Here is a 24,409-nt window from a genome sequence, read left to right on the forward strand (position 1 = left end):
CTGTGGTCATGAAGTCCTTTGAACGCCTCGTGCTGAACCACCTAAAGAACATCACCGGACCTCTGCTAGATCCTCCTCAGTTTGCCTACCGGGCAAACAGGTCTGTGGAGGATGCAGTCAACATTGGACTGCATCACATCCTCGACCACCTTGACAACACAGGAACCTACGCAAGGATCCTGTTTGTGGACTACAGCGCTGCGTTCAATACCATCATCCCAGAACTCCTCATCCCCAAACTTCTCCAGCTTGGTGTGTCCCCCACGATCTGCCAGTGGACCCTCAGCTTCCTGACAGGACGGACACAACAGGTCAGACTGGGAAATATATCATCCACAACACGAACCACGAGCACTGGAGCCCCGCAGGGATGCGTCCTCTCTCCATTGCTCTTCTCTCTCTACACGAACGACTGCACCTCAACGCACCCAGCTGTCAAATTCATAAAGTTCGCAGACGACACCACGGTCATCGGTCTCATCAAAGACGGCGACGAGTCTGCGTACCGACAACAAGTGGAGCAGCTGGAGCTCTGGTGCAGCCGTCACAACCTGGAGCTGAACACGCTCAAGACGGTTGAGATGATGGTGGACTTCAGGAAACATCCATCACCACAGCTACCCCTCACACTATCCAACTGCCTGGTGTCAAGCGTTGAGACCTTCAAGTTCCTGGGAATCACAGTCTCCCAGGACATGAAGTGGGAGGTCAACACCAACTCTATCCTGAAAAAGGCCCAACAGAGAATGTACTTCCTGAGGCTGCTAAAGAAGCATGGCCTGCCACAGGAGGTGCTGCAACATTTCTACACGGCTGTCATCGAATCCATCCTGTGTTCTTCCATCACCGTTTGGTTCGGGGCCGCCACAAAAATGGACAAAATCCAACTTCAACGGACAGTTAGGACGGCGGAAAAAATCATTGGCACCGCCCTACCCACTCTCGAGGACTTGCACACTGCAAGAATCCAAACTAGGGCGCGGAAAATCCTACTGGACCCTCCGCACCCTGCTCACCACCTTTTCCAGCTACTCCCCTCAGGCAGGCGCTACCGATCCATGCGCACCAAAGCCAGCAGACATTTAAACAGCTTCTTCCCCCAAGCCATTAACTCTTTGAACTCTTTCAACAGTAGCCAAAATGGAACTGTATAGTGCCACTTAGCAGTTTTTTTGACAACGATACTAGTGCAGCATGTTCTACCGGAAACAAATTCCTTGTGTGTTCTACATACTTGGCAATAAAGATGATTCTGATTCTGATTCTGATAATGGCCGTACATTTATTTTGAGTTGGGAAATGCTAGGGTGAGACATTATAATTTGACAAGTGGGCACAATCAGCCAAGCCAGAAAATTTTAAATGTTTTAGAGTGGAGCTTTTCCTCAGCTTACTGTCCTGGGGACTGATGCAAGATGGTGAGGTTGAAGTTAGCCAGCATCAGATGCGGTGTCAAGATGCATAACCTCACAAGCCGTGACAACAGTGAAATTTAACACCTGAGACTGTTGTTCCACATCCGGTTGTGTTGAATGTAGTTATCATTGGAGCGCTGAATGTCAGGTGTACGTTTAGTGTTTTGCCTCTCGTGCACTAATTTAACAGGAATACGGTATGAAAGCAACTACAGTTAGTCATTGTGGCCAAGTCTTCCATTCTTTTAATGATACAATAACAAATTCACTGGAATGTGTCTGCTAACCTTGATTTTTAAAAGCCTGGTATCATTTGTGAAGAAATGAAAACATGCTTATATAACGCTTATTTATGTGATGCTATTTAGTACCTCACAAATTGTTTTTTTTTTTTTATGGACCAAGGGTATTACCTACATTCATTCATTTTCTTAACTGCTTTATCCTCATTAGGGTAGTGGGAGGTCCTGGAGCCTATCCCATCTGTCTTTAGGCAGTAGGTGGGGGATTCCCTGAACCGGTTCCCAGCCAATCGCGGTGCACACAGAAACAAACAACCATTTGCGCTCACAACCACACCTTAGTGATAATTTGGAGTGTTCAATCAGCCTGCCATGTATGTTTCTGGAATTTGGGACCCACTCAAGGACGCCACACCTGAAACCAAGATTGAAGATAAAAAATATATAAGATTGAAAAAACGATGAGGTTTCTTCAGCCATCATATGTAGTTCTTTGAAGGTGTCGGACGTTTCGCTTTTTATCCAAGAGGCTTTGTCAGCTAACTAAAATTTTCTGGTAGTTTCAGCCCTATATATATATATATATATATATATATATATATATATACAGTAAAGTCTCGTTATATCGATATTGGTTATATCGATAGTACTGCTTATTACGATACTATTTCTATGAACGCAAGAAGAAAATTTACATGCCGCAGGATGGGATATATCGATCGGATATATCGATAGTCCGATTATTTCTATTGTCCAGACGGATTATTTTTATTGTCCTGCCTGATTATGGGGTCTACGACTGGCCTGATTGCCCCATTTGCTCTGGTATTACCTCATCGTCATAACTAATGGTGGGGTGAGGTTTAATTTGGATCGGTCGTACAACAAACTTCTTAGACCACATAGGCTTAGTTATGCTGATGGCCAGTAGGGATATATACAGTGACACCTTGGTTTACGAATCCCTTGGCTTACGAACTTTAAATTTATGAAAATGTTACCTTGGCATATGAACTATTTTTCGGGATACACACAGAGGTGCCACAATGAGTGATGTCGTTTGCGAACGAGCCCTTTCTCCTAACAAAAAAAATGGCAGCCGGCTTGTTTTGGTCCTCTATTCCCCGCCCTCAGTCGTCGGTTATAGCCATATGATTGGTCAAGAACGCAGCAGTGAGGGAAGGCGGGGGGTTACAGACAGAAAGAGAGTGAAGCCATTCTCCCAAAAAGAAAATGGCAGCCGACAAAACTACCAGCAAATTTTAGTTCGCTGACGAAGCCTCTTGGATAAGAAGCGAAACATCCGACAAGTTTCAAAGAAGCACAGATGATGGCTGAAGAAACCTTCTCACCACTCCTGTACGACTGAGAGGTTACACAGATGAAAGACTGAAAAAAAAAACTTTTTCAATTAATATACGACATAGGCTTCCACCTTCATTTGAAAAGTATTTATTTTGTTTTTGCGTTTCAGAAGGTAGGTCAATAAGTTATCTCAGAATTGTAGGTCTGTGTAAGCTCTCAGTCGTACAGGAGTGGTCCATCGATGAGAAGGTTTCTTCAGCCGTCATCTGTACAAAAGTGAAGGTTTCGGACGTTTCGCCTCCTATCCAAGAGGCTTCGTCAGCGAACTAAAGTCTGACTGGTCGTATCGGCCCCATTTATATATCCCTAATGTCCAGACCTGGTGGCGCCGGACACAGCTATGATAGGTCCCTACTCTCAGGTTGGGGGGGGGGGGGCGCGGGACCCCCCCCTGTGGCCCCACTGATTGTTCCTACATTCCTGACTAGCGATTGGCCTATTACACCCACTCCCCCCGGTATCACCTCATCAGCATAACGACCCTCATCAGCATTGCGAAAGTTGCCTAACCTGTTTTGCCTGAGCAGGCTATTGTATGAACGATCCAAATTGAACCTCACACCACCAGACCGGTTTAATGAAGGGTTTTGTTGTTTTATAAGAATCGCCTCTTTTACCCCCCTTTCAAACCATCTATGTTCTTTCGCTAAGATTTTAACCTCATTGTCGTCAAATGAGTGGTTAGTAGCTTTTAGGTGCAAATGTACTGCCGATTGAGGCCCACTAGTATTATCCCTGCGATGTTGATAAAGTCTTTTTTTGAGAATTTGTTGAGTCTCCCCAATGTACTGCTCTTTACAATTTTCATTCTTACAATGTATGGAATAAACTACATGACTTTGTTTTTCATTTGGTAGCCTATCTTTTGGATGCACTAATTTTTGCCTTAACGTGTTTATCGGTTTGAAATAAGTAGGAATTTTATGTTGCCAAAGGACTCTTTGTAATTTTTCAGAAACTCCTGCAATGTACGGTACTGCTACTCCTCTCCTTTTAGAATCTTGAGAATTATTGGTTTCGTTCGCTATTCTTTCTTTCTGACATTTGTTGAATGACCACTGAGGGTACCCACAGTTAGTGAGTGCTCTCCTGATATGTTTTGACTCCTTTTCTCTACCTTCAGTGCTAGTTGGTATTAGTTTAGCCCTATGCTGGAGGGTTCTGATAACTCCTAGTTTATGTTGTAAAGGGTGGTTAGAGTCAAAAAGTAAGTATTGGTCAGTGTGCGTAGCCTTCCTAAAGACTTCTGAGGAGTCAATGCTACAAACAATGGGTCGGAGGGGGAACCCTTCTTTATGTATTTTTGGCAGTTAACAGATGTATTTTAGATTATACCCGGGAGAGGCCACGCCATGTATCTATGGCCTGCCAAAAATACATAAAGAAGGGTTCCCCCTCCGACCCATTGTTTGTAGCATTGACTCCTCTACATACAATGTAGCCAAATATTTAAAAACTATTTTAGCTCCGTTGGTTGGTAACACAGAATACCACGTAGAGAACACCACAGGGTTTGTAGAGAGGATCAAAGACCTCATATTGGAACCTGAGGAAACTTTGGCATCATACGATGTGACTTCTCTCTTTACATCTGTCCCAACCCCAGCAGCAGTCTCAGTGGTGAGGACGAGGCTGCTGGCGGATGTTTCTCTGCATGAAAGAACCAAACTGAAACCGGATCACATCTGCCAATTATTAGAAATCTGCCTTAATACTACGTATTTTCAATTTCGGGAAAAATTTTATAAACAAATCCATGGTTGTGCTATGGGCTCACCAGTTTCACCCATAGTGGCTAATCTTTACATGGAAGAGATGGAGAAACAGGCCCTCACATCCTTCCCAGGGACAAAACCTAGACACTGGTTTAGATATGTGGACGATACTTTTGTCATAATTAAGAAACAAGAAATTCAATCCTTCACAGATCATCTCAACTCTGTAGACTTCAACATTAAATTTACTCGTGAGGACATTCAAGAGAACCAACTAGCCTTCTTGGATTGTAAAGTAATTATAAAAGAGGACAGAGCGCTAAAAACAGAAGTCTTTAGGAAGGCTACGCACACTGACCAATACTTACTTTTTGACTCTAACCACCCTTTACAACATAAACTAGGAGTTATCAGAACCCTCCAGCATAGGGCTAAACTAATACCAACTAGCACTGAAGGTAGAGAAAAGGAGTCAAAACATATCAGGAGAGCACTCACTAACTGTGGGTACCCTCAGTGGTCATTCAACAAATGTCAGAAAGAAAGAATAGCGAACGAAACCAATAATTCTCAAGATTCTAAAAGGAGAGGAGTAGCAGTACCGTACATTGCAGGAGTTTCTGAAAAATTACAAAGAGTCCTTTGGCAACATAAAATTCCTACTTATTTCAAACCGATAAACACGTTAAGGCAAAAATTAGTGCATCCAAAAGATAGGCTACCAAATGAAAAACAAAGTAATGTAGTTTATTCCATACATTGTAAGAATGAAAATTGTAAAGAGCAGTACATTGGGGAGACTCAACAAATTCTCAAAAAAAGACTTTATCAACATCGCAGGGATAATACTAGTGGGCCTCAATCGGCAGTACATTTGCACCTAAAAGCTACTAACCACTCATTTGACGACAATGAGGTTAAAATCTTAGCGAAAGAACATAGATGGTTTGAAAGGGGGGTAAAAGAGGCGATTCTTATAAAACAACAAAACCCTTCATTAAACCGGTCTGGTGGTGTGAGGTTCAATTTGGATCGTTCATACAATAGCCTGCTCAGGCAAAACAGGTTAGGCAACTTTCGCAATGCTGATGAGGGTCGTTATGCTGATGAGGTGATACCGGGGGGAGTGGGTGTAATAGGCCAATCGCTAGTCAGGAATGTAGGAACAATCAGTGGGGCCACAGGGGGGGGTCCCGCGCCCCCCCCCCCCCACCTGAGAGTAGGGACCTATCATAGCTGTGTCCGGCGCCACCAGGTCTGGACATTAGGGATATATAAATGGGGCCGATACGACCAGTCAGACTTTAGTTCGCTGACGAAGCCTCTTGGATAGGAGGCGAAACGTCCGAAACCTTCACTTTTGTACAGATGACGGCTGAAGAAACCTTCTCTCAGAATTGTAGTTTACTTTATTAGGAAATACTTAGTGAACTTTTTTAGCTTGTAGTTAAGAAGAACTTAAAGAAATTTAAAACTATTAATAACACTAAACAAACAAAGCTTTTTTTTCTAAAAAAAATAAAATAAAAGCAATCCTGCTAATATCTACATGCAATGTCACAATGTCACATTTGGTAACTTTTTTGTTATTTACATGTCACAGGACGCCTGTGTGGGTGGCTGAGAGCACAGCAGGTAGGAGGCAAAGCGTTTGTGTGTAAATAATGCATATTCAATTTGGCCACTTCAACCCTGACTGAGTCACAATCCAATGCTCACCTTGGACAAAACAAACAAACAAACAAAAAGAAGAATAAAAGTACCTCATTTTCAACAAGCTCAATCCCCTTGTTCACACGGCTGTGAAGCAACACAACAATAAAAACCTACCTCTAACAATGTAAATGTACTGTAATATTTGTTTTTAAAACAACTAATTATACTGTGGAAAACCTTGCAGCCAATGTTGACTTACAGTATGTGAGATGTCATTTTAATTATTAAAAGGTTATAAGAATAATAGTAATAATACATTTCATTTTAAGCGCCTTTCAAAGCTCTCAAGGACACTTTACAGTCACAGAGAAGCATAAGTACAATAATAAATAATATACAATCACAAATAGAATACAATAAATAAAATACAGTAAAGTCTCGTTATATCGATATCGGATATATCGATAGTCCCGGTTATATCGATACTATTTCTATGCACGCACGGAGAAAATTACATGCAAACAGGGTCGGATATATCGATAGTCCCGGTTATATCGATATTTTTTCGGACTCCCTTGAATATCGATATAACGAGACTTTACTGTAGTTATAAATAGAAACAAGAGAAAGAGCTACACAGAAAATGCGATTTTAAATAGGTGGGTTTTGAGATGGGATTTGAAGGTGGGAAGAGAATCAATGTTACGAATGTTGGGAGGAAGTGAGTTCCAAAGTTTGGGGGCAGAGCAGCTGAAAGCCCTGTCCCCCATGGTGCATGGGGCCATACAGAGGTGGAGGCAGGAAGAGGATCTGAGGGAACGAGAGGGAATAGAAATTTGAAGAAGGTCAGATAGGTAAGGGGGGCAAGGTTATGGATCGCTTTAAATGGATAAAGAAGAATTTTAATGTTGATTCTATATTTGAACTAACATTTAATAAATTCTATAAAATGTCAAAACAAACAACTTTCATCCTAAGGTGAAAGTTCATTGTATTAACAAATGAAGCTTGAAAACAAATAAAATTGTCAGATGGGTTATGAAAGTAGATAAATATGAATTCAAAAGTCTGCTCCAAATGCATTGCAGTGATTCTGAAAATGTGCACAAGACCATAGATTCTGGGAAAAAAAGAAAATCTTAAGTGACCTTATCATCACACTAAGCCACATGTGTCAAGGTCAAGGCCCGCGGGCCAAATCCGGCCCGCCACATCATTTTTTTTCGGCCCGCGAAAGCAAATCAAACTTGTGAAATTCCATGATGATTGCTAAAATCTGAGCCAAAATGTCATATTTTTCATCATATTTCATATTCACATTTTCTTCACAATAAAAGTCATTATAATTGACTTCAGGTTATTCATTAATTTGCTGTGTGCTCTATATGTAATATTTGAAGGGATTTATACATTCTAATGGGTTCCCCAAATTCATAACGGCCCTCGAGAGGAAACCATAACTACAATGTGGCCCGCGGCAAAAAATGACTTTGACACCCCTGCACTAAGCACTAGAGGTATTAAGTTCATCCTGTTTTAAATTTGATCACACGAAGCAGCTTCCTCTGCCACTATTGCATAACGTCTGAATTATACTCAATGATCAGCAATTCAGTTAATTTTCAGGAAAACTCAGACAATGACCATGTTGTCCAAAAGAAGAACATTACTGTATTGGTAAAAATGTTTCTGAGGGCTGAACTGAAAAACTTAAAAATACTGTTGAATGTACATCAATTGTAAAAAAAATGTTACAACTCTCGATGCCAGCAATGAACAGCCAAGTCACACCGCAACATTGCGAAATTTAGTCCAGCATAACAGAAATGAAAGGCAACACTTAATGCCTACCTGTGTGTGGATTTATGGGGGCATTTGGCTATAATTCATGCAATTCGGGTGCTGCTTCATCAAGAGAAAATAATGTAAAATTATGTCCGACATCGCCGACTGAACAGTAATTTACTTGCCACACTTTTGCAAAGATAAGACTGCAATATATCCAAGGATGTAAATAATAAGAAGATATAAGATATTCATATTTTAATGACATTGGACACCAGATTAAATATTTAATGTGATCCTGAAGTGCAAGAACACTTGTCAAAAAGTGGTGTTTTAGCTATTCTATATGATTGGCAAAATAAGATTGCTAAGCTTCATAAGACTATTTCAGTGAGAACCCAAAGAGAACAATGTGACATATTAAAGAACTGCACATTCAACATCATGCAAAAAAGTAACAGACAATACTAACCATTTTATGGCAGCCCTTGGGAGTATAAGACTGTCAAGAAACACCATTAAGGTCAATTTCTGTGTTTTTCTTATGTTGATGAGCAGTGTTCTGCTTTTGTCAAATTTGGAATTACAGCCAAAATTTTTGCAACTTTGGTTTCACTGGAGTAGAACAAACTCTCCCAAAATACAAAACGCACTTAAATATCTAAATAGCCTGTAAGAACAACAGGACAAAAAGATGGGAGCTCAAGGTTTTGCCCAATTATAACAGGTTAGTCATAGCCTTAAGTCACAGCATTGCTTTACAGCTGGCTTTCTGGTCTTCGCATACTTCTGCGGCAGCTGCGCCTGTTGCTTAGCAACTTCGTGATCAATACTTGCGTCTTGCCAAACAAAAAATCAGGCGGAGAGGGAAATAATGAAGTTCATTTTGGTACAAAAAGTACAAAAGCCACGTGAGATTCATGTGTTTGTCTGTCACTGGTGGTTGTCATGAGCGAACTCTCACCATTGTTGCCTGACTGAACGCTTGCATTACAAAGGCAGCTTCAATTACAAAAAGATGATTGCGGAAACACACAACTGAATCTTGAAGGCTTGGGGAGAACGGGAATTGTGTCCAAGCAGGGAATAAGGGGATACAACTATCAGTTGTCCGGTTTCAAGAATAAATAAAGCCTTCAAAGCAGCATATGAGACGTAGGCAACATATTAGCATTTTCGCTTACAAAATATTGCAACTTGTACTGACCACTTGCTCACAATTTCATGCAAATGCCTACACCAGGGCATTAAAAATCGCTGACAAACCAAATGGTTGGAATTTGGTATTTGAACAAATTTTTCAGGGAAAATAGGCCTTCAGGTCAAAGCATGAAGTCTTGCGGGACTGCTTTAAAATGTCATAACTATATTGAAAGCGTTCCAAGAGGTATTTCGTGAATGGAAGCTAAATGATGTCATAAATTTGACGCGCACACGCACACACAAGTGTGATACATTAAATGACCAATCCAATTACATCTTCTCAATAAATGTGCCTCTACCTTAGGTTGTTGTCATGGCGATGGAGCTAAAATATTACACTTGCCAGATTGGTGTTTATGTGGATGGGGAAAAAATGGGGGATGCTCGTGTTGCAAAAAGAGTTGGAGGGGATTTGCGTTACGCTGCGCAGCTGCATTGATTCATTATTCATTGCAGAGATATGTTAAAATAAGAGTGTGGTTAATTGTGAAACTTTAAGTACTCGGGTACAACTTGTGGATACATAAATTTGAGCGTCGGATTGAAAACCAAAAATCTGCATTCCCTCATCATGACTGAAACAATACAGGATATCCGCAACACTGAAATGTATGTGCCCAAATCATGTAAAACCACATACAATGACCAAAAATGTGTGATATGAGCTCAACAGTGACGACGAAAACACTATAAAATAAAACATTACATCTCAGAGGAAATAATGCACATTTATTTCCCACTGTATTTACTGTATTTTTATAATTTGCACTATGTACAGTTCTTTTTATGAAACATTTTTGTGTAGTTGTACAGTTCAGTCTTCGGTCATTTTTTTTGTACATGCAACGTTCAGCAAGTTGGGCAGCAGTATGACTGATGAGGAAGGGAAACAAGCACGTAGAGCAATTCACATAAGCTCCCTACTGTCTGCTTCATGCGCTGTATCTTGTTAAAGTGCATGCTTTCCAATCATTCACTCTAATAAATGATGACTGTAATTCATATCTGGATTCCCGGACATTATAGTATGGGACCCATGAAGCACTGAGCTTCGTTTCCCTTCTTCTCAGCTCATCGCCATCTGTGCACTACCTCGCTAACCCATTTCTTTATCTATTCAGGAGTCTGTCTCTCCATGTCAAAACCAACCGGTCGAGATGGTGTCTGGTTTCTGTTCGAGCTTTCTTTCAACACCTTCTTCACCTCGGCTTTTCCCTTCAAGGGGTCGCCACAGCAAATCAGTGTCCTCCATCTTTATAGGTTTGATCCGCAGGTTTGTTTTGGCCAAGCTTTTACGTCGGATGCCCTTCCTGACACAACCCTCTGTATTTATCCGGGCTTGGGACCGGCACAAGAAGACTTATGTCCCTTTGTGGCTACAGAACAAGCAACTCACTCAGTAAAAGGCTCCAAAACACAAAATGGTCATCGGCACAGCAACATTCAAAAAAGCAAAAACTATACTCAACATTTGATGCAACACCGACTATTTATAACACAAGCGTTTTCAATGAAAAGCATTACTTTTTTTTTATTTTTGTCAGCACAAATGGTTGTTTGTCTATCCAAGCACTGTGATTGGCTGGCAACCAGTTCAGGCTGTACCCCACCTACTGCCCGAAGAGGGATAGGTTCCAGCACACGATGGACTATTCAATGCTTCAAATTTTGTTTCCAGTTTAATGAGAGAGCCTCCTTATTGAGCAAAACAAGCCTTACACTGCTTTTAACGCCTGTGTTAGTGTGCTTCTTGCTTTGTCCTCTAGCAGAGAACAGAAAATAATTGAATTTGTAAGAGCCTGGGTTTGTCTGCCCCCCATCTGTTCTGCTGCTAAATGAGGAAATTGTATAAATGGGTTCCACTTTCACTCTGTTCAAATAAATGGAATCCGCATGGATATTTACAAGGGAATGAATAAACAACACCACTTCAACAGAGAAAAACATTAACAACCAAGGATTCGGTGAGATTTTTTTTTTGATCTGGTAATGTAGCCTACTGCTAATTTCATTATGAAATGAAACCTAATTACATGGGCACCTTGATGCTCGCCTGCTGTGACATGTTATTTGTAATTCAGTGCCAAATATTTCAGAATCAGAATCAGAATCAGAATCAGAATCATCTTTATTGCCAAGTATGTAGAACACACAAGGAATTTGTTTCCGGTAGAACACGCTGCACTAGTATCGTCGTCAAAAAAAAAAACTGCTAAGTGGCACTATACAGTTCCATTTTGGCTACTGTTGAAAGAGTTCAAAGAGTTAATGGCTTGGGGGAAGAAGCTGTTTAAATGTCTGCTGGATTTGGTGCGCATGGATCGGTAGCGCCTGCCTGAGGGGAGTAGCTGGAAAAGGTGGTGGGCAGGGTGCGGAGGATCCAGTAGGATTTTCCGCGCCCTAGTTTGGATTCTTGCAGTGTGCAAGTCCTCGAGAGTGGGTAGGGCGGTGCCAATGATTTTTTCCGCCGTCCTAACTGTCCGTTGAAGTCGGATTTTGTCCATTTTTGTGGCGGCCCCGAACCAAACGCTGATGGAAGAACACAGGATGGATTCGATGACAGCCGTGTAGAAATGTTGCAGCACCTCCTGTGGCAGGCCATGCTTCTTTAGCAGCCTCAGGAAGTACATTCTCTGTTGGGCCTTTTTCAGGATAGAGTTGGTGTTGACCTCCCACTTCATGTCCTGGGAGACTGTGATTCCCAGGAACTTGAAGGTCTCAACGGTTGACACCAGGCAGTTGGATAGTGTGAGGGGTAGCTGTGGTGATGGATGTTTCCTGAAGTCCACGATCATCTCAACTGTCTTGAGCGTGTTTAGCTCCAGGTTGTGACGGCTGCACCAGAGCTCCAGCTGCTCCACTTGTTGTCGGTAGGCAGACTCGTCGCCGTCTTTGATGAGACCGATGACCGTGGTGTCGTCTGCGAACTTTATGAATTTGACAGCTGGGTGCGTTGAGGTGCAGTCGTTCGTGTCGAGAGAGAAGAGCAATGGAGAGAGGACGCATCCCTGCGGGGCTCCAGTGCTCGTGGTTCGTGTTGAGGATGATATTTTTCCCAGTCTGACCTGTTGTGTCCATCCTGTCAGGAAGCTGAGGGTCCACTGGTAGATCGTGGGGGACACACCAAGCTGGAGAAGTTTGGGGATGAGGAGTTCTGGGATAATGGTATTGAACGCAGAGCTGTAGTCCACAAACAGGATCCTTGCGTAGGTTCCTGTGTTGTCAAGGTGGTCGAGGATGTGGTGCAGTCCGATGTTGACTGCATCCTCCACAAACCTGTTTGCCCGGTAGGCAAACTGAAGAGAATCTAGCAGAGGTCCGGTGATGTTCTTTAGGTGGTTCAGCACGAGGCGTTCAAAGGACTTCATGACCACAGACGTCAGAGCGACAGGTCTATAGTCGTTCAATCCCGAGGGTGCTGGTTTCTTTGGAACTGGGACGATAGTAGACTGTTTGAAGGATGGGACTTCACACTGCTCCAGGGATCTGTTGAAGATTTGTGTGAAGACCGGAGCCAGCTGGTCAGCGCAGACTCTCAGGCAGGAGGGGGACACTCTGTCAGGTCCTGCAGCTTTCTTGATCTTCTGCTGCTTGAAGAGCCGTCTAACGTCCAGTTCGTGGATCTGTAGGGCAGAGGGCGGAGATACGGTAGTTTCTGGTAATGGTGGGCAGACCGGGGAAATGGTGGTGTCCTTTTCAAATCGGCAAAAGTATGTATTTAACTCATCAGCCATACCATTGTTGTACACTGCTTGGGGGGGAAGGTAAACGATAATTTGTTATTGCTTTCAGGCCATTCCACACCGATGCAGAGTCGTTAGCGGAGAACTGTTTGTTAAGCCTCTCCGCATAACGTTTCTTTGCGATGTTAATTTCCTTCGTCAGTCTGTTTCGGGCGAGTTTGTAAACTGCTCGATCGCCGCTTTTAAATGCGGATTCTTTCTCTTTCCTAAGCTGCCTGAGTTTGGGAGTGAACCATGGCTTGTTGTTGTTGAATGAGCGGAAGGACTTTGTTGGTACACACATGTCCTCACAGAAACTGATGTATGATGTTACAGTGTCTGTGTATTCATCCAATGTGCCCGTTGAAGTTTCAAAGACGCTCCAATCACTGCAGTCTAAGCATTCTTGTAGCAATAACTTTGCTTCATCTGTCCATGTTTTAACTGTCTTGACTACCGGTTTTACACATTTGAGTTTCTGTTTGTATGTGGGAATTAAGTGGATTAAATAGTGGTCAGAAAGTCCCAATGCTGCATGCGCAACAGCCCGGTATGCGCCTTTGAGTGCTGTGTAACAATGATCTAGAATGTTTTCTCCTCTGGTGAAACAGTCAATATGATGCTTATATTTGGGAAGTTCACGGTTTAAACGTGTTTGATTAAAATCGCCCAAAATGATCAGGGGTGATTCTGGATATTTTAGCTCGAGATGGTTTACATGGTCCGCTAGCGTTTGTATACACGCGTTAGCATTAGCTTGTGGCGCGATGTACACGGCAACGAGAATAAAGGAAGCGAACTCACGTGGCGAGTAGAATGGCTTGCAGTTGAGAGACAGCGATTCCAAACCAGGGCTGCAGTGTGCGTCGAGCATCGTGACATCGGTGCACCATTCTTCGTTGATGTAGAAGCATAGTCCAGCGCCTTTGGATTTCCCCGATTGCTCCGTGTCACGATCGGCCCGAAGGAGACGGAATCCGGGTAGGTGTAGCGCAGAATCCGGGTGGCGGTCACTGAGCCAGGTCTCAGTGAAGCACAGCGCAGCAGAGCGGGCAAACGTTTTATTGGTCTTTGTGAGAAGCAGAAGTTCGTCCATCTTGTTTGGTAGTGAGCGTAGATTAGCGAGGTGGATCGATGGGAGCGGCGTTCGAAATCCACGCTGCCGTAGCTTGACGAGCACGCCGGCTCGCTTCCCCCTCCTACGCCAGCGTCTCAAAGCTCCGTACAGAGCTGCTACGCCGCTCGCGAGCAGCCCCGAAAAACCTTGTAGATTTTGGTGTGTCGGTGAAAGTAACTCTTCCCTCGTGTAACTGAGTCGCGTAGGATCGCAAAAAACAAATGAAAATGACAAAACCAGAAACAATACTAGGGAGCGTGTGACCGAGGCTGCCATCCGCGGCGCCATCTTGGAGTCATCCATTTTCATCAGCATTCAACAATGCTCCTTATAAGTTTCAAAAATTAAATACAATATAGCTTTGTTTTTATCATTGCCACCTCAAATTTATGCGTCAGCTATCAATTCTAGGATTTTTTATTTGCTTTGACATCAGCTGTTGTTAAAGCGCTATATAAATCAATATATATTGTATTCGCTTCTGTTTTTTTTTTCAAATGTGTCATACAGTGGTTTAAGTTGTGTGTTGTTTTATGCAATTTTATAAAAATGTGGGGAGACAAAAATTTATAAATCAACCCTATAAAATTCTGCAGCTACATTTATGTTCTACTGCCAATTCCTGCAAATCTGTCAACTCTATAGCACAATCAATCTTCCAACAAACAGCCTACAAATGTAAATCACAATACTCCCTAGTGTTATCAGGGATTTTCATTGGAATATTAACTTGATACAACAACCAGCTTTTGCTCAAACAAAATAACTACAATATTTGTTTGGTAAATTAAGATTCAAGATTGTGGATATGTTATATTGCCTATGAATACAAGAAAAAAATGAATTCAATTGTAAAAATACACATTTCTCCAAAGCTTGCACCGCTCTCAAGGGTGTTTTTTTTTAAGTGTTCATGCAACATTAAATAACATTTGATCTCAAAACCACATCTGACCTTTTTCACTCTGGCTGAAGACAGCCATGGTCTGTCCACCCAGTGAGTTCATGGTGAAGGGATGCTCTCTGGGGACCTGCAGAGGGGACTCACTCTCCCCAACAGCACCGATCGCTGTAAGCTCTTCATTTAGAGTGAAACAAACCTGACCAAAACAACAAAATGTGATCCATGTGTAAAATAGGAGAATATAAAATTGTCCATCATGATGAAAATGCATCTGCAAAACATGCATTAGTTTATTGGATTTGTTTTTTTTTTGTGAATTAGCACCTTGTGCTGCACTCTGGACCATAGGAAAATAACAGCATTGTTTGTAATGTGCTGTTTACAAATTTAGAGTGCAACAACAGCCATTGAGCCAGAGTATCAGGCAGGATGAACATTCAAAGCTGTTATTCATGAATCCAAAGAAGCAGACTTTCTCTTAAAATGTGTAGTGCACTCTCAGGGAGGCTAGGGGGACAAATTAAGCAAGTCAATTCCAAAACATAAAAATACATTTGTAAAAAGCTAATCATTTACGGCTAAAAAATACATAGTAGGAAAAGTATTGTGTTGATATTTGAAGGTAACACAATGCAAAAATAAAAATATAATGTGTCATATTTATCATGTTATATATCTTATTTTGTTTTTAACGATATGTGTGAAATCTGTCAAGGAAAAAAAGAAAAGAACTTGAGGCCAGTGCTTTCAGTGAAGATCACTCACCTGAGTTTTGCCTTGCTTTCTAGAAGGACCACAAGGAATGACAACCAACAGTTAATGGAAAGCGAGAACAATCAAAACATTAAAAAAAACTCGATTAACCAATACACACTTTACAATGGTAACCTTCCCCACCTCTCCGGGCTCTGTTGCTTTGTCCCACTGTTGTGCTAAATACTTTGGAACCTAGGGAAAAGAGACGACAGCCCACCCCCCAAAACAAATAAAAGTCACATTTGATAATTGAAAGATGCCTACCAAGACCTTAATTGTGTGGCTACTTTTATTTTATCTTGCATCAATATGAGGTGTCGTCAATCTGTAAATTGCAATCTAATTGTGGTTGCGTTCTCCAGAACATTTTGCCATCTTGATATCTTGCAGGCAAACAAACCTTAACAAGCCACACGCCTTTACTTTGTTTAGCTCCAGCGAGATTAACTTCCCCAGTTTCGGACATATTTGCGCTGCAATATTATCGATTCAGTGTAGGAAAATTACACTAAATACTAGGTGCGTTCAATCTTGAATTTGTTTGCGCAGACCGGAACTTCCCAAATGAGCTATGTCGTTGTCTCTTTCAAAGTAATGTCGACAACGATGATGATGATGATGATGATGATGATGATGATGATGATGATGATGATGATGATGATGATGATGATGATGATGATGATGATGATGACGATGATGATGGGAATTTTAAACAAGTCCCCTTAAAACAACAAATACATAAAATACTTAAATAGATTAATGCATCAGCTCAACTTAATTATAAAATACATCTGATAATTGTATTAATTTATTGATGTATGTATTTATTGATTGATTGACTGATCTGTTTATTTATTTATTTATTTATTTATTTATTTATTTATTTATTGTGGCTACTACTGCAAAACCACAAAGGACATAACACGTACTACTTGGTCTGTTTCATTCGTGTCACAATGTAACACGAATGAATTTTTATTTTTTATTTTCTGCATGTGACAGTGTCACGTGCAGAAAATAAAATACTGTAGAGCATTAAAATATGCTGATTTTCGATTCAGAGTTGAGATTTAAACCGAGTACTCCTCTAATGTAGAAACTGTAAACCAAAAGAGTCACTGTACCGCCACTGTCTTTTTTTTACAAATAGCAGGAAACGCCCCTAAAGTACTTTTGGCCTAGTCGACAGGATTTCTACAACAGAGATTTTGCATCATCTTGTGGATTAATAGCAATACTGCACTTGAGTATTATTAGTATATTAGTGCACCGGTACACGTATTTCAAAATCTTTACAATTGAGCTTCTGAGTCAATGTCATCGCTATCAGCAAGTTGAAGCATGGGCAAGAGATTGTAAGCACGGCAGAATGATGTACACTTTGATGTATGACAATTTGGCGTATTCTTTGATCAAAAACGTGTTACGAATGTGGAGTTCCTTGTGAAAGAGCAGAACGTTGTGCAAAAAGGACTGAGTGTGAAAAAGTGAACAGTCGACCATAATGCTCACTTATAGAGTAAAGGTTAAACTGCAGTGTATTTAGGTTCATCGTGAGAAATCACCCAAAAGCTGTCTTTTTGTGAGAAATATGAAAACAGTGAATATAATATACTCTAGATTACATATTTACTCCAGAGGTAATTATATCATATTATATAATTTAAGGAACCAGACAAATAAACACTCAAACCTACAACATGTTATTTGTATAATGTTGAGTAGAAAAAAAATGGAGAGGTTCAGTTTTGGACTCGATGCGCCATTGCTCCTTTCCCTGTCCACTATATGTGCTTGTTTGTTTATGGATGAACGTACAGTATACTGTAAAATGTGACACAGGAAAAAAAACAGGACTGTTTGAGTTCGTGCGAAATACATAGCCTCCATTTCGCAAAATGAAAATATCAAGGGCATGCCCACACAAAACTAAACTGGGGTTGAAAGGTTGATGAATCATTTTTCATTGTCAGTAAAATTAAGTTGGCACCCCAAAACTGGCGGTTTTGCTTTTTTAAAACACACAAAGCAGCAACACCCATTAAAATCAATCTGTCCATCTATCAATCTATCCATTTATCAGTGACGTGCAGTCAGGGGAGGCAGGTGAGGATGTACCTCACCTGTCATGGAAATGTCAAATGACAAAATAAATTAAACAGTTATATTTATTTAGTGATTTGTACTTTAACGTTCCTTTCCATTTAGCTTCACCATTTTTTTTTTATTTTTTTATTTTTTCTAAATTGCTGAATTTTCACATTTACCGTTCAAATACTAAGTAGAGAGGAGCGGTGAGGCACCAGCCGGCTGAGCCTTACCATGGATTGTGCAATCACTATGCTAACAGTGCTGGCTTGCTCTGCAGTTAGACCGCATTGCTGTCCCTCTGCATATCGGCATTAAAGTGTTCAAAAGCTTTTCGTATATAATGTACAGTCACTGTACATTATAAACACTGTTAGCAAGTTAAGTGCAACCATCCAGTCATTTTTTTCGTGTTGCTTGGCCTTATTTTCAGAATGGTGGATTACGTATCTAAATTGAAAGAATTTTCTAAACTGGACTTTCAATCGAAGCAGGAGATAATAATTAAAGGAAGACCGACACCGGACTGTATAGCTCACAAACAGTGAGGGATGAATGTAAATATCCTGGACAGCTTCTCAGCTTTTTGGCCAAGAAGGATCTCATTGAAACTATTTCTGAGGTGACAAAGTTGCTCCAGCTCGTGCTCACTGTTCCAGCTACTACTGCATCAGTGGAGCGGTCATTCTCAGCAACGAAAAGACTAAAAACATACAGTCGGAACAGGACTGATCAGGGACGACTTTCTTCACTGGCAGTGATCTCCATTGAGACAGAGAGACTTGGACTTGATTTATAAGTAAAGGTAAAACGATAATAACATTTTTTAATTCTTTTTTTCTCTGCTACAGTTTGTACACAGTATATAAAGAATGCTGACATGACATTTTAAACAAAACACGTTGAACTCTGTGGAGTTCATATGTTTGTAAATCTGACTGTGATGACGTCAGTGCCTCACCAGCCATGAACCTCACCGCACGTCACTGCCATCCATCCATCCATCCATCCATCCATCCATCCATCCATCCATCTGTGTTGATAGATAGATGAAATAAAATTGAGCAAATTCAATTATTTCCAGCATTTGGACACCCCTGTTCACAACACTTATATCAAGAAAGCAACCAGTTATATGTCGTTTCTTTGGGAGGGTTTTACTTTACAAAAACTGAAACTATATTTCAGAGCAATATACCCAGAATGAAAGAAGAGAATAAGTGTAGACCTTAATATTACAATAATTAGTATACTATTTTCATACTATACTATTTTCATAACTTGTTTAACTACCACCACAGACCTGCGAGAACTCCACCACTCTGCTGAACCAGCTGAATGACTTCTTCGCCCGCTTTGAAGCAGACAACAGCACTCCAGCACAGAAGGCACCACCACCTCCCGGCGACTACGTGCTGACACTGTCCCAGGACATCGTGAGGCGATCCCTCAGAGGGACCAACGCACGCAAAGCCCCAGGTCCCGACGGCATTCCTGGCCGTGTTCTGAGAGACTGCGCTGAGGAGCTCACAGATGTCTTCACGGACATCTTCAACACCTCTCTGAGCCAGGCTGTTGTGCCCACGTGCCTCAAAGCCACCACCATCATTCCGGTCCCTAAGAAGTCGTCCCCCACCTGCCACAATGACTACCGCCCGGTCGCACTCACTCCCATCCTCATGAAGTGCTTCGAGCGGCTAGTTATGAACCACATCAAGGCTGCCCTCCCCCCAACCATGACCCTTTCCAGTTTGCATATCGGCCCAACCGCTCCACCGATGATGCCATCTCCACTGCTCTCCACACAGCGCTCACCCATCTGGAGACCAGAGACTCCTATGTCAGAATGCTGTTCATCGACTTCAGCTCAGCATTCAACACAATCATCCCCCAACAGCTCATGGACAAACTGAGCAAACTGGGGATCAGCACCTCCCTGTACAACTGGCTGCTGAACTTCCTGACGGGGAGGCCACAGGCAGTCAGAGTTGGAAACAACACTTCCAGCACCATCACGCTGAACTCAGGTCCCCCCAGGGGTGTGTGCTGAGCCCCATCCTCTTCACTCTGCTCATGAATGACTGCTCACCATCATCACCCAGCTCCACCCACACATGACACAACGGTGGTGGGTCTCATCAACAACGATGAGGAGACAGCCTACAGGGACGAGGTCAGCCGCCTGGCCACGTGGTGCAAGGACAACAATCTATGTCTGAATGTGGAGAAGACGAAGGAGATTGTTGTGGACTTCAGGAGAGTGCGCCCCCAGCATGCTCCACTCATCATCGACGGTGCTGCAGTGGAGAGAGTGAGCAGCACCAAGTTCCTGGGTGTGCACATATCCGAAGACCTGTCCTGGAGCCACAACACGGCAACACTGGCCAAGAGATCCCACCAGTGCCTGTACTTCCTCCGCAAGCTCAAAAGAGTTGGAGCCCCGACCCCCATCACGACCCCCTTCTACCGCGGTACCATCGAGAGCATCCTGACCAGCTGTATCACCGTGTGGTACGGAGCCTGCACCGTGTCCTGCCGTAAGACTCTGCAGTGCATCGTGAGGACAGCTGAGAAGATCATCAGTGTCTCTCTTCCCCCCCTTCAGGACATTTACAACACCCGCCTCACCCGCACAGCCCTCCTACAGCCTCTTCAGCCTGCTGCCATCGGGTAGGAGACTGCGGAGTCTCTGAGCCAAGACCAGCAGGCTCAAGGACAGTTTCTGCCACCAGGCAGTCCGGAGACTCAACTCCCTCCCATACCTGCCCACCCTGTCCCTTCCCACTGCCACACTCACCGAACTCTGAGTACACGCTACATGCTGTACTATCATCCCGAACTCTATTTTTTTGTTCTTTTTCATTTTTTTCTGCAAGACCTCGCTTCAACCCTTTCTTGTTTGTTTTCGCATTACTACATTACGTCACTTTATATACGTCACTTCCTCACTTTACATATGTTACTACCTCACTTTACATCCGTCACTACCTCACTTTCCAGAAGACACTACCTCACTTTACATTCAGAAATTACATGTATTGTCTGTTGTCAATTGTATGTCTTTTTAGCCACGTTATAAGTGCCTTGCATGCCTTGCACGCTGGGTCCGAGAGGACATTAATTTCATCTGCGCTGTATGTCATGCATATGAGCATATTTGACAATAAAGCTGACTTTGACTTGACTTTGACTTTAAGCATTCAACTTATTGCATGGATCATTAATCCAGAGCCTTACATTCTTTAACATTTATACAATATTAATCAAGATTCTAATGGCACAGATCTCTACAATGAGTTGAGGGTCTGTTGCCATGGCAGCAACAATTCTCTATATAGCCTTTGGAGTGGGAGTACAAGGACAGACGCCAAGATTTTCCCGGATGATTCAGAAAGGTTTTAGACATGTTGCCTTGCATTTTATAAATTACATGCCACAATGCAAAATATTCCTTATTGCTTGGCATTGTGACCTTCAAAACTGAACGTATTGTCATTTCTCTTGTGCCACACTGTGTACACGTCTCATCAATCCCATTCGCATAGCTACTCGGCCAAGCTCCTTGAATTATGTGAATTTGGATCTGGATCATCACTGAAACTCCCTCCTTTCACCACATCACCCCTGTCCTCCAGCAGCTTCACTGGATCCCTGTTAAGCTTCGTATTGAATTCAAAATACTTCTGTTTACATTGAAAGCCATCCATAACCCCCCCCCCCCCCCTATCTGTCTGACCTGCTTCAAATCTCCGTTCCTTCTCGGTCCCTCAGATCCTCATCCTCCCTTCACCTCGATGTGCCTTCTGCCCGTCTCACCACGATGGGCGCAGAGCTTTCAGCCGCTCTGCTCCCAAACTCTGGAATTCACTCCCACCCAACATCCGTAATATTGACTCATTTCCTACTTTCAAATCCCACCTCAAAATCCATCTGTTTAAACATGCATTCATGGTCTAGTTCAATCAGCTATTTTATAATTTATCATTTGCGCATTTACAGTATACATCTCAGTCTGCTGATATTTTTATTTTACTATGCTGAGAATATCTTGTTTTTCTACCCTTTGACCCCCCCCCCCCACCCACCCCATCCACTTTCAAATTGCTGCTGTGGACTGAAAATTCCCCCATTGTGGGACGAAAAAAGGTTTTCTGAATTTGTTTCTGATTATTTATGGTTTTATTGTTCTGTGTATTGTTTTTTGATTGTAAAGTGTCCTTGAGTGTTCTGAAAGGCACTTGGAAATTTAATGTATTATTATTATTATTATTATTATTATTATTATTATTATTATTATTACTATTATTCACAGTAAGCTACTGTATATTGGGTAATTGTATCCCCTGGTTCCATTTTCAGGGAACTGTTTTGGGGCATGGATTTTTTTGTTCCACCGTGAAGAGATGTGCAAAATGAGTTGGGTGTGGAGCAGGAGTGTCCAAATGTCATGACCAGAGGGCTATATACGCTGGAAAAAAATGTTAAATTGGCTCAATTTTATTTCATCAAGGGGCTAGCTGTATGAAAAAAATCATCTGGACACGATACATGTTTTTAAAGGACAACCGACGTCACTTTTTTGTTTCCTAACTGACATCAGAAAAACGTTTTATAGCACCTAAAATACCAAAAACATGCAGTATGATATTTTTATTCAAATGCAAAACACCAATAAAAATGACTTAAAGTGTCCAAAATCTGCAAAAAAATCAGCAGCGAATTGGGCATTTTGAGAAAGTCCCGCCCCCAGTTCGTGACATCACGTCAAGACGTCTTGCATTGCTGGAGAATCAAAACAATGGCTTCAGATTCAGAGAATATGCTTCTTGTTACACATCCAGTCTTCTTTTCCTTTCGGCTTTTCCCTTCAAGGGGTCGCCACAGCAAATCAGTGTCCTCCATCTTTAGAGGTTTGATCCGCAGGTTTGTTTTGGCCAAGCTTTTACGTCGGATGCCCTTCCTGACACAACCCTCTGTATTTATCCGGGCTTGGGATTGAAAGACTTATGTCCCTTTGTGGCTACAGAACAAGCAACTCACTCAGTAAAAGGCTCCCAAACACAAAATGGTCATCGGCACAGCAACATTCAAAAAAGCAAAAACTATACTCACCATTTGATGACAATGCTATTTTCTTACCGTGAAATGGTACACATCCAGTCATAAATATGATTCAAATAGTTCTGAAGAGGAAAGCATACATGTTTGCAATTGATTAAAGAATTTATTCCGTGCCATTTTGAGGCAACATTGGGGGTAAATGTCTCACCTAAAAAGAGGCAGAAGAAAATGGCCACCTCTTGTAGACATGACAGTGTATTGCGTCTTCACAGGCTGATAAATTCCTTACATGGAGCTTGGACGGCCTCTCTGGCTCTTTCTGGTGCAACACGAGGTTTTCAGACCAAATAAGCATTGACGTGATGGAAGGACTACTACAATGTGTCCTTTTTTTTCGGTCAGGGGCGTTCCTTCAGTGACGTCACATACGGACTCGTCACCAACTCAAAAACAAGACTTCCAGAATATTCAGCACGAGTCTTAAAACATAAAATATAGCTATATACGGTGGAATATTTGTCAAATACGCTCAGTAGAAGTCATTTGAAGCCATTTTACAAATTATGGACACAACTTGTCCAGCGACGTCGGTTGTCCTTTAAAGTAAACAATATACAGTATCTACTTTAAAAAATGTGTCTGCATCCATATGTTTCAACTGTATTATAAATACTAAATGACTTTGAAATTATTTTACCTTAAAATATTGAATAGCCTACACTTAATTCAAGAAAATGAAAAATGTTATATCATTTATTATTTCAAGTAACATTTGGGGGGAAAGGCTACTTAAGAGGTTTCAGTAAAAACGGATTGGGGTTCTCTAGATTTTGATGTGGCCTTGGCCCTGTATCCCACAAGATTAGATCTACCCCTGCACACAAGAGCGACTCAATCTAATTTAATTCAGATTCACATTTAGAAGCGAAACAAGATGAAAATACTAGTAAGTAGTAACATGGCCATTTTCAAAACAGCTATATGAGGATCATTAATGCTCATCAATCAGATCTGGACAGGCAATGGAAAATTGAATAAATTGTTGCTTATAAAATTTCATTATGTCTCCACCACATTATTATTATTATTATTATTATTATTAATAATAATAATAATAATCATAATGTATTCATCTCTTTGCATTGCTGGAAAATCTCTAAACAATATAAAACGATTTAGCAATAATAATGACAATTTCTTATCTCTCCCTTGTCACTTTGTCCACATTTTTAGCAAATTCGCGTTTCTCTTGATTTTAAAATGTGATTTCAGTTGATCTGCCTTGACTAGAAATGTTCACATAATCGTTCCCTCTCAATAATAGTTGCAAGATTAATATTCGGTCGCTGCTGTCATGTCCATAACTAACCTGAGAGAGGT

General features: G+C 41.7%; 1 protein-coding gene across 1 annotated transcript in view; it reads right to left on the reverse strand.

Moving 5' to 3' along the window:
• Positions 1-16,394, reverse strand: part of LOC148894723 (general transcription factor IIF subunit 2-like) — a 45,465-nt gene extending 29,071 nt beyond the window's left edge. The window contains exons 1-4 of the mRNA XM_089001921.1: positions 16,281-16,394; positions 15,999-16,072; positions 15,890-15,908; positions 15,176-15,320 (exon numbers count right to left, since the gene is read on the reverse strand). Coding sequence (XP_088858047.1) covers positions 15,176-15,320; positions 15,890-15,908; positions 15,999-16,072; positions 16,281-16,346 — 304 coding nt within the window. The 5' untranslated portion in view covers positions 16,347-16,394. The remainder of the gene's footprint in view (positions 1-15,175; positions 15,321-15,889; positions 15,909-15,998; positions 16,073-16,280) is intronic.
• Positions 16,395-24,409: the final 8,015 nt, after the last annotated feature.

The sequence above is a fragment of the Hippocampus bargibanti genome, linkage group LG08 (genome assembly GCF_051943395.1).
Source record: "Hippocampus bargibanti isolate YZ-2025 linkage group LG08, ASM5194339v1, whole genome shotgun sequence".
Lineage (NCBI taxonomy): Eukaryota > Metazoa > Chordata > Actinopteri > Syngnathiformes > Syngnathidae > Hippocampus > Hippocampus bargibanti.